The sequence below is a fragment of the Colossoma macropomum genome, unplaced genomic scaffold (assembly GCF_904425465.1).
Source record: "Colossoma macropomum unplaced genomic scaffold, Colossoma_macropomum, whole genome shotgun sequence".
Lineage (NCBI taxonomy): Eukaryota > Metazoa > Chordata > Actinopteri > Characiformes > Serrasalmidae > Colossoma > Colossoma macropomum.
Window position 1 is genome coordinate 6,138,133 of NW_023494789.1, and position 11,349 is coordinate 6,149,481.

General features: G+C 38.1%; 1 protein-coding gene across 3 annotated transcripts in view; it reads left to right on the top strand.

Moving 5' to 3' along the window:
* Window positions 1–9,763, top strand: part of gpd2 (glycerol-3-phosphate dehydrogenase 2 (mitochondrial)) — a 58,177-nt gene extending 48,414 nt beyond the window's left edge. For all 3 annotated transcript variants that reach the window (XM_036569886.1, XM_036569888.1, XM_036569887.1), the window contains 3 exons: window positions 2–80; window positions 1,274–1,372; window positions 6,609–9,763. In XM_036569886.1, the coding sequence (XP_036425779.1) occupies window positions 2–80; window positions 1,274–1,372; window positions 6,609–6,734 (304 nt within the window). In that variant the 3' untranslated portion in view covers window positions 6,735–9,763. The remainder of the gene's footprint in view (window position 1; window positions 81–1,273; window positions 1,373–6,608) is intronic.
* Window positions 9,764–11,349: the final 1,586 nt, after the last annotated feature.

An 11,349-nucleotide genomic window follows, 5' to 3' on the forward strand; every position in this document is an offset into this window, starting at 1 on the left:
GATACAAGAAGCGCTTCTACAAATTTGACAAAGAGAGCAAAGGCTTCATTACTACACTGGATGTGCAACATGTTCTAGAGGTGAGTGTATCAGGCTTTTAGCATTAACTCATAATGTCACTACTAGTCTATTACTAAAGTCTGCTACTTTTATCTAACATCAAATTTTGAATGGTTATATGTTTGTGGTTGGCCATGAGTAATAGCCAAGTGTTTCAGAAACAGACCTGCTTTTTCTATCAATTATCAACTGTTTTAGCTACACTAAACTTCAGCCTTAAGGAATCTAAACATAAACATATGTCTTACTTGCTGTCATGATAAATCCAATTAAGTTTCGAGTTCCATAATTATTTTTATTTAACATATTAAACATTTTTTGATTACTTTATTACTAAAATCATTTAATAAAACTAAAATAAGGCAATGAGCCACTTTTCTGTCCAGAAATGATGTTAGTTTTGAGTCGACCATCTAGACTTGAAGTCATTTCAAAATTCTCAAGATTTAACTTTATTAAGTAAATTTATTTTACTATAAATAAAATAATCAAATTTATCTGCCAATATAATGAGATAAATTTACTTAATAAAATGACTTCAAACATATAAAAATTGTGCAGAAATAAGTTAGAAAGTCTAATAATAAGCTTACAACAATCTTAAAATGAGAAACATTAGATGTGTCGACTAGATTGAAGACGATTTTACTTGCCAAGTACCATTTTGCAGTGTACTTGTGGCAGATTTACCATAAAAATAGACGTTTGAAGCTTGTTAGATTGAAGTAATATTCTTTACTTTGTTTTAGTTTCAGTAAATCTAAGTCTAGTCTAAGTCTGCATAGAGCAGCCTGATCATCTGTTAGCTGCCTGTCAGTTAACCCCTTAATGTTCCAGATTTGTTTCATACTAAGGCTTATTATTCAGTAACTACAGGGACTTCAGTGCAAACTAATGGAGCTATTCTTAGGTTATAGAAGTGTAATAATACGTGTGACGTGTTAAGGGGTTAATCAGTCTAGTTGTTTAGAAAATACGTTTTAACAAAAAGTGTACTATTTCGGGCCGTTATGCTTATCTATGAATATGCGTAACATAATGGTACAATATAACAGAATAAGTTGTTGTGAGACAGTCATAGCTGTGTGTGTATACTGAGTATTATACAATCAGACCTAAGGACCAGATCTATCTGTGCTATAAAAACAGATTCCACAGACATGAAAGGCAGCAAAAAGTTTTTTGACCATATCATTATTTTTTCTGTCCTCAGAAACTCAGCATCCAGATTGATGAGAATGCACTCCACGAGATCCTCAACGAGGTCGATCTGAATAAGAACGGACAGGTGGAACTGGACGAGTTTCTGCAGGTACGATTTTGCACAGAAAGAGCCAGAATCACATATGGAAAAAGCCTAGACTCATTTAGTCAGCTACTGTATTTATAGAGCACAGATCTTTCACAGTGCCTCATTCTCTGTCTTTTGTTCCGGCTTTATTTGAGTTTAAGAAGCAAGGCTTGATGGAAGCTCCCGCAGAGTGAGACAGAGGTGTGAAAGCTTAACTATTCTGTGCGTGCATCCCGACCCGAAGCCTGACAGGCCAGCAGTAATTAAAAGCTCAGAGATGTCTTTATGGAAGTTGGAATAATGAGTATGTCCTCCTGTGGTAAATTAGTAAGAGTCATGTGGAGTTTGTCTCTTTGTAAGGAAGCATGAATTAGATTATCTGTGTAATTGATAGGGAGCAGGGGACAGGTGTTAAAATATGATGATCACTGTCCGTTTTAATTTGGACTTAATGAGAGGCCACCGCTGGAGCGTGTGCAAGGTAATGTTGTGTGACATGACACAGGCATTGGCTGAAAGGTCCGTTCCATTGTCCATACAACTGCATGCATACATCTGCATCCCTTAAAGACCAGTGGCGTGGGTACAGTTATGTCCATCAGCTAGCCTACTTCAGTTTAACTAAGGCAATAGAAAATGACCACCCCTCCCATTATCATAACCAAAGAAACCAAAGTAATTTGTAAACATAATGTAAACATTTAACTCTCAGAAGAAGTCAGTTTGTGGTTTTATTACTTCTTAGTCATTAATAATACATAATAACACATACTATTCACTACCTCCGCTCTGCCTGCAGCTGTTTTACCTGATTTTTTAGCATTATTGTCTTATTTTCATTATTTTATTTGGATTATTTTATCATTATTTTAGTCATTTTAATGAATTTTTAGTTGACTTTTTTATCTTATTCTCCTTTTATTTTATTTTGATATGATTTGATTTTATTAACTTTTACACTTCAGCTAGGTCTTAATTATTGTTTTATATTTTCTACTGTATTTTATGTACTTTTATTATTAATGTTTCATTTTTTATACTTACTTGACTTGAGTAATTTTTTAAATTAAATTTACTTTTATTATTTGATATGTTCTTACACATTATCAATCCCTTGTTCTGTATCAACTCGGCAACATTGTAAATGAGGGTCACCCTCAGTGTTCTCCGAGATTAATTAAAGGTTGATTGACTATGCCAGCAATAGGGATTATGCACAGGTACTGAGTTGCTCAGTTAACCATTAGAGGTGCCAGTATTCAAATACTGAAATTGCTATATAATACTCGCTCCATTTCATCACAGGAAAACTGAGAAAATATATAGACTAGCAGTTCACTGAAACTTTATTGAACTTGATTGAACTTTAGTGAACTTAATTGAAGTTTAATGTTTTAACAAGACCTTTACGGTTTGCTTGTATTTGTGAATAACTGTTTCTACTACGGGCGGCACGGTGGCGCAGTGGGTAGCGCTGTCGCCTCACAGCAAGAAGGGCCTGGGTTCGATTCCCAGCCGGTCGACCAGGGTCATTTCTGTGTGGAGTTTGCATGTTCTCCCCGTGTCTGCGTGGGTTTCCTCCGGGTACTCCGGTTTCCTCCCACAGTCCAAAGACATGCAGTCAGGCCAATTGGAAATGCTAAATTGCCCCTAGGTGTGAATGTGTGTGTGATTGTATATGTATGTCTGTCTGCCCTGCGATGGACTGGCGACCTGTCCAGGGTGTATCCTGCCTTCCGCCCAATGACAGCTGGGATAGGCTCCAGCACCCTACTGCGACCCAGAAGGATAAGCGGTTTAGATGATGTATGTATGTATGTATGTTTCTACTACACTGTGCCACTCCGAAACACAAGTGTCTGACGTGCCATTAAAGACGTGACTGAGAAGGCAGATATAGCTCGAGTTTATTGGCTTAATGCTAACTGGGCTAATTACTTTAGCTAAAACACATCTACTGACATGTTGTGTGTTGTTCTGACTGGTGCTATAGCACTTCTAGAGGGTGGGGGTAAGTAATGTTTGTTCATTTGATTATTGGTAATAACACCTTTAGTGGGTGGTGGTTAGTAGTGGTTGTTTATTTCAGCTCTATCTTCAGTTGGGAGCTACTAAGGATCAGCATCTAGACAGCAAGAAAGCTTATCAGCCAGTTTGGCCACTGAAAGCTTGTGCTGTAATAGTTACATACATAGGAACAACAAGGGACAATTAAATCATTCATTGCAATTATTTCTATGGCAAATAATCACCATCTGAAATTTCATGATGGTGACGGGCCTAATGACATAGTTAGATACATCATGACTTACATTTACATTTGATTTACATTCTGTATAAACAGATTTCAGCTACACTTCTGGAGTTTTCCATTTATTTCAGTCTAAACAAATGGCAAACACAGCCAATAAAATGTAATACAAAAACGCAGTGCAATAACTTCATCAACTTCAAATCATGTTTGAACAACTCTTTTACAACCCCATTTCCAAAAAAGTTGGGACACTGCGCAAAATGTAAATAAAAACAAAATGCAATGATATGCAAATCTTTTAAACCCTATAATTCATTGAAAATAGCACAAAGACAACAAATCAAATGTTGAAACTGAGAAATCTTATTGTTTTTTTAAAAAATATATGCCCATTTTGAATTTGGTGCCAACAATACGTTCCAAAAAAGTTGGGATGGAGGCAACAAAAAGCTGGTAAAGTTGTGTAATGCTAAAAAAACACCTGTTGGTTGATTGGCAACAGGTCAGTAACATGATAAGGCTGAGTCCTCCAGAAGTAACGATGACGAGGGGTTCACCACTCTGTGAAAGACTGCACGAGCAAATAGTGCAACAATTCAAGAATAACGTTTCTCAACATAAAATAGCAAAGACGTTTTGCTTTTCATCATCTACGGTACATAATAATACCAAAAGATTCAGAGAATCTGGAGAAAAGGGACAAGGGACAAGCCGAAAACCAGTATTTGCTGGCCGTGATCTTTGGGCCCTCAGGTGGCACTGCATTAAAATGGAAAACATTTAACTTTCAAAACTACAGCAGTGTCTCCTCAGTTCCCAAATGCTTACAGAGTGTTGTTGAAAGAATAGTGATGAAACACGGTGGTAAACAGGCCCCCGTCCCAACTTTTTTGGAACGTGTTTTTGGTATCAATTTCAAAATGGGCATATATTTTTCAAAAAACAATAAAATTGTATCAGTTTGTTGTCTTTATACTATTTTCACTGAATTATAGGGTTTAAATGATTTGCACATCATTGCATGTTGTTTTTATTTACATTTACACAGCGTCCCAACTTTTTTGGAAGTGAGGTTGTACTTAAAAACACAAATGTGGTATTGAAAGTTTAGAATCCCCATGTTCAGTAGTGTTTTTTTTTGCTTGTTTCAATGAACTACAAGTGAGAAACTATTGATGTCTAATTACGGCTAAGGGTTAACTGCCCACTATCACAACTGACCGCATACTGTGGGAGTTATAGGCTAATTAACCAAAGTCTTACCTCTTACAGCACCAGGTGTAGACATCCTGTCTAAGATTGACTGCGACTGTCTCATCAGTTCAGCGTCTCTGCTAATTCAGTGAGAGCAGTGTGATGTTATTCAGGCGTAGAGTCACCATTAGTGATCTTAAAGCTGTTTTAATTTAACCTGTTGACAATTATAATTATTTAATAAAAGTGTATTCTAATAATAATTTTATAAACAAAAAACCCAGTCAGCTGCTATGCTCGCTGGCTTTACTATTATTTTCTATCATTTTTTGCAGTAGAGAATGGATGATTGGCCTTACACCAAACGACTTTTCAAGTGATTTCACTGCGGCAGACAAATTTCCAATGTCAGAATAAAATCATGAGAGTCTTGCTAGAGTTGCGTCGCGCCCGCGTCACCTCGATCGTTTAGTGTGAGGTGGTCAGGATGGCCGTCTTAAGTTAGTCTTTTCCTCGTCTTGACGCTGCGATAAAATCAATGTTTAATATTATTTTAAGTTTTAAATCTTGGCTCATGCAAATAGTGACGTGCCAGGGACGAGAGAGAGAGAGAGAGAGAGAGAATGCATACATAAGAGCCTGAAATCTCAGTTAAAAGAAGTCAGATCTGCTCCACTTTAATACAATAATCATATTAACTTAAAATGTAAACTGGCTGTTTTAATATTTCAGGTTCACTGAGTGTAACAGTGATGTAAGGAAATGTGCAGAGGAATGCCATTACTGAAGAATCATAAATGTTTTGGTGCTTCCTGTTACACTGGTTTCTTATCATGTTTGTTTTTTTATGGTTTAGTTAATGGCACGCAGTCAGCAATGCTGAATCTCTGCATGTTTCTCTGACGTGTAAATCTTTATGTTAAATAGAGAAGTAACTGCACATTTTACAGGTTATTATAAAAATACTGGGTGATGATCTGCCAGAATATACAGTTCTACAATGAACTGTGCTGAGCCCAGATCTTTACACGCCCAGCCAACGTATCTTCCCATCTGTTCCACTACAGAGTGGAGAAGGAAAAGTGTTTATCTGCTTGTAAATTTCCACCGGGTGCATGAAGGGAAATAATCTCAAAAATGTAGTTGCAGTCTTGTAAATAGTGACACTGCAAGATTCCTAGTCTTTGCAAAATCATAGTCTGTGACTGAAAACTGGGACACTGTCTTTAGATGTGAGAGGGTGTCAGACTTCAGTCTTTCAAAAGTCTTTTCAAAGTCTTCTAGTGTATGGTCAGCATTATATTGAAAGTAAGGAGCGTTTTTGCCCTCTCCTGTGAAGTTACAATTTTGGAGATGTTTTTCTTTGGACAGCGACAACATGCCAGTCATGGACTTCTGTTCTGCCAGCACAGAAGTCCAAAAGAGAATCCCACCCCTCTCCTAAACACAGCACAACTGCAGATCATAGTTATTATTCAGCCAACCAACAGATGTAGTATTTTATTTTTATGGACGTTGACCTGCAAAACAAGCAGAAGAACTATCATGGGTGGTGCTTTGAACCCCTCCCCTGGGTGGATGAATCTGATTGCGAGCTTGTTGAAAGAGTATTCAAAGAGAACTCAGACGTGTCTTTAGAAAACATGAATGAATTACCTACTATCCTCATCATATCTTCATCAGCATAATGTTGATTTTGCATTTGAGACCTAAACATCGAGCCGGACCTAAACATCGAGCCGAAGCCCATCCTGCATAACCACTGTTCTTGTGTCTGATTAGATCTGTGTTGTTCTCTGATTGGTTTAGCTCATGAGCGCAGTGCAGAGGGGCCAAATCTCGGACAGCCGGTTAGCTATCCTGATGAAGACTGCCGAAGAGAGTCTGGACCTGAGGGGGCCAGTGTCCGTGGACCGCAGTGGCGGAGGGGTGTGAGTGCCACCCCTACAACATGCGCCAGCTGCGAAAAGGTGACCACTTACTGTCCGAAAATGTTGCAAACAATCGCCTGCCTTCCACTGTTGTTTGAATACATTCCTTATTTTTTATGCTGCTTTGCATTTATTTTAATGAGCACAGCTGAAATTATTTAATAGTGAGATATGTCTGTTTAATCTTCTGTAATACTATATTCTATCATTTATAAAGTGGATTCTGCTCGTTTCATTTCTTTACCTCCTTTCACTGGAGCATACTGCCTGTGCATGCAGTGCCATTTTGTGCTTTCCGCTGGTCAGCGTGGGCAGCTGTCTGTCCTATAGATACTGTGTCCTGAAGCACTGAGCTTTTCTGCTGTGCCATTTGTACGTGTGTGATGAAAGCATGGAGGAGCATGTGCACTATATGTGGAGCTACTGTGATGCACGTAGCAAACTTTTGCACTTTCTGTAGGTCTTCTCAAGTTTACACGTGCTACTGTGTGGTTACTGCTCTAAACTGCAATCGCCGATTCGACAATAGATGTTTTTTTAGCGCTCCTGATGCGTCACTGTTATCTTTATACTTGGTCTTTTCTAAGGAGATGAATATTTATTGATAATCTAGCGACTCTGTCCTTTGCTGAATATGCCATGCTGTGGTCCTGGACAGTGTTTTTTTCACAGTGCTGAATGTAATTTTGATACTGTATTAACAATTTTGCCTGAATACGCACAGTTTTTTTAATACCATTCGTGTAGGACATTGTCTTTCATTTAACCAAAGAGGATATTATCTTATGATAACGAATGCTTCACTGATATGTGTATGTTGATCTGTGGGTAGTATAAGCCCTTGTTTTGTCTTTCTTTCGATGTTTAGAGGGTTACTGGAAGTTTATCTGTCAAAACAATGCAAGGTTATGCTCTCAGAACGCTACTGGAATCATTAAGACGAGGCTTATTTCCTGCTAACTTTAAGGATTTAGAAGGGATTCAGTATTTAATATTTACTGTGCCTTGTTTCCTATGGAGTGAACACTATAAATGAACTTGGCATGTTGAAAAGCACACACACCCTTTTTTAAACCCATTATCCAGCAATGTATTTTCTTATGTGAAATGTATTGTATCTGTATTTGCTGTTATGAGAATCACTACTTTAAAGTGTATCTTATGAATCGATGGTAAACTTCTCTAAGGTTTTGTTAAGGAAGTGGTTCAGTGAAAAATGTAATTTGCCCAGTTTCCCCTTTACTCCAGATGTAGACGATCAGCCAAGACATCGGTGGCTACATTTTGCTTCTTTAGTTTAGCGCAGGAGCTACCTGGCTAACCAACACTAGAAGTCAACAAACCCCTGTGAATACATCCCCAAAATTCCTCTCAAACCACATCCAGGTCTTCATTAAGGTCACACAGTGATTTAGAGGACGTTACAACTGAACTGCAGCTCCCTCTCATGTGCACCCAAGTCACCCACAGAATGTGGACGCAAGATTTATTTATTTGTAATTTTTGTTCAGTTGTTCTATTTTAACATTAATAGAACAACATTTAACATACATTAATTTCAGTATGTAATACACCTGTTTACAGTTGTTCCTATTTATATACATTATATATAATCCTTATTATGACAATTCAACAGTTATTTATAGATATATCAGAAATGTGATCTGTCTGCATGACGTGCATCCAAGGGACGTAGGGAGTGGGGGTGCTGAGGGTGAGATTTCAGTATTGCAACTTTTGCAAATAATAACAATAATAATAATAATAATAATGAAACATTCTGAACTTTGTAGTAATTTGACTATAGTAACGACTCATGTGTTTGTTCCAGAGTGGAGTTCGTATTTTATATTTTATTTTTAATTTTCACAATCCGCAGTAGTCGTGTGACTGAATGCATATTTTTATTACAGTGAGCCAAAAACTGCTTGACATTTTGGGGGCTTGTTGCTAAAATACATGAATTTTGATGTACAAAGAGGGGCAGTTTATGCAGAGTTACAGGCTAGTTATGAGCCTCAAAGCAGCCAAATGTTGTTTTTTAAGTAAAGAAAAAAATTCAGTAATAATGATGTTTTATCAAACGGTGGTTCTTCAGCTCGGCTAGGTAAGAATCAGTTACCTCACCATATCAGCTGTCTGATTGGGCGCCGCTCAGTTCATTTGAATAAAGCTTGTCCAGAACAAGAGAGCTGAGCGACGATGTGCATCAGCGGTTTGATGTGTCAGTTATGTGTATTCATCATCTTCATATTGTTGAAGGCGAAAGATGACACGTTCTGTAAATTAGCAATCAAATGAAAAAAAACATTTTTCATGATGTCATCATTCACATCACATATACGCCACTTAAAATCTCAGCACCCCAACTTAAAAAACCTTCCCGCGTCCTTGTGTGTTAGAATTCAACACTACACCTGTTCTTTAAATGACCCAGCGTTGAGCTACACTGTGAAGTGTTATTCATTTTTATAGTTCAGTGTAAGTCATACTGTGTCCAGCTGACATGACGTGGTTTTGCTGTTATTTATCACTCTAGCGCGGTGGCCCAGCCTCATACCAGCCTCTGCTGCCTCTCCTGTTCACACTACATGAGTGTTTTCCACTCTTCCACAGCACCCCTGCTCCTGTTTTTATCTGTGGTCGTCCACAACCAAGCTGAGGAAATGAATGTTCCTCACATCATAACCATAATTGTTTTCATAACCGTGCGTTCTACCGACGCACACAAAACCTACTTGTAGTCCTCAGGTGTAGAGAACTTTCAGCCTGATCAACTTAAGTGAGTGTAAGTCAGGTTGATGAGGTGCACACAGTGAAAACACCCACAGAAACAGCTGAATGTACACATAAACAACACAGGAACCCTTTTACAACCACCCTGTTCAAAAACACTATCGGCTCAGCTTTCAACATTTACCGCTAAATATATTACTGCTGTCGGAACAAAACCTCGTATCTCCATTTTTATCATTTTGAGTTTTTATCATAATTTGAAAGTGACCTTTATATTATGTGTTAATTTCATGAATATTGGACCAAAGGAAATGGCCAAAAATGTTGATGATAAGAAGGATGTCTGGTTCCATTGACTTACATTAAAAGTAAAGTATGTTTTTTCCTTCTCCTGTAAAGTTACCATTTTGGAGATATTGTTCCGACAGCAGCGATTTGAAATCTCAAAAAAAAAAGGACAATGGAAGTAAAAAAAAAAACGTCGCTGTATACAGACCTATACAGATACTCACCAAAACTGTTCTTCGTCCTATTTAATATAATAATAATAATTAATAATAACATTCATGATTTTATTATAAATAAAATAATACTAAATTATTTTACGATAGTTCTCTCAATTAGATTTAAAATTTGCAAATCAGCTGTGTCAGCAGGCTGTGTTATTACATTAGCCATGTTTAATAAACCTTTCAGTAAGAGAAAATGTGGCCAATTGTTTTAAAGCGATGTGCTTATTCTGCCTAACAACAGCCACTCGACTGGCCAGTGGCGCTTCCTCCGCTGCCCCAAGCCTAATTAGCTAAAGGCATTGTACTACATCTGACTGAGAGTTGGGAGTTCATCCAAAAAAAAGACCACAGCAACAGCTTAGCTGCTGTAAATATGATGTATGTACTGGAATTCATTTTGTCGACCGTCCAGCCAGTTTTATAGACATACGTCAGCATTTGTTAGAAACATTAGCCTAGTAGCACCAACGATAAAACTAAGGACGCGAAATGTGGACACCAAACATGTCCTGGCTGATGGAATACATCTGGGATCAAAGGAAAACGGTGTAAATTTGATTTTTCATTCATCAGTATGTCCAGATCTCTGTCTGTCAGGTTTGGACACTGTGATAGCCTCAGTGCTAACTCCACTGTCTGCCTAAGTATATGAGAGAGGAATAGAAGCTACTGATGATTTGTTGGGTGTCCTGACAGGATGTAATTTCACCCTAATCCTGATTGAAAGAGATTCATATTCTGCGACAAAAAAAGAACTGTATAGTAAATCAATCTCCAACGCCCTAGAAATGCAATTATGTAATTAAACGTATCTGGTTGCTTAACGCATTGTTTGGGTGCTTTTTTCATTTGTCTGTGCCTGTCAGTTTGCTGAATGACTTCATATTTGGTGGTATCATTAACGATTGTGTTAACTGAAGCATGTAAGTCTTTCTCTGTCTCATACACACACACACACACACACACACACACACACCCAAATACACCACAGCATATACAGTACTTCACTCTCCTTTGATAGGAGGATTCAAACTAATTGACTCTAAATCCACCTCCAGGGCCATAATAAATCTATTATGCTCTAATTTCGCTGATTAATGAGAATCCGAGCTCGCAGTCCATCCGCGCTCTGAGCGTTAAGGTCCTTCGGTGGCTGGACGTCCCTTCCTCTGCCTCTCTAATAATCCCTCTGACAGGCCGCCACAGTAAGGCCGCTGCAGTGCCATCAGCACCCAGCACAATGCAATTAAAGCAGCCGGCTGGCGCTAATCCTCGGCTCATTTGAGCTGCTGTAAGACTAGCCATGTGAATCCAGTGTGATTACACCAGCATATTAAACTCAATCTCAGCCTCAGGACCTGTGGCCGCAGG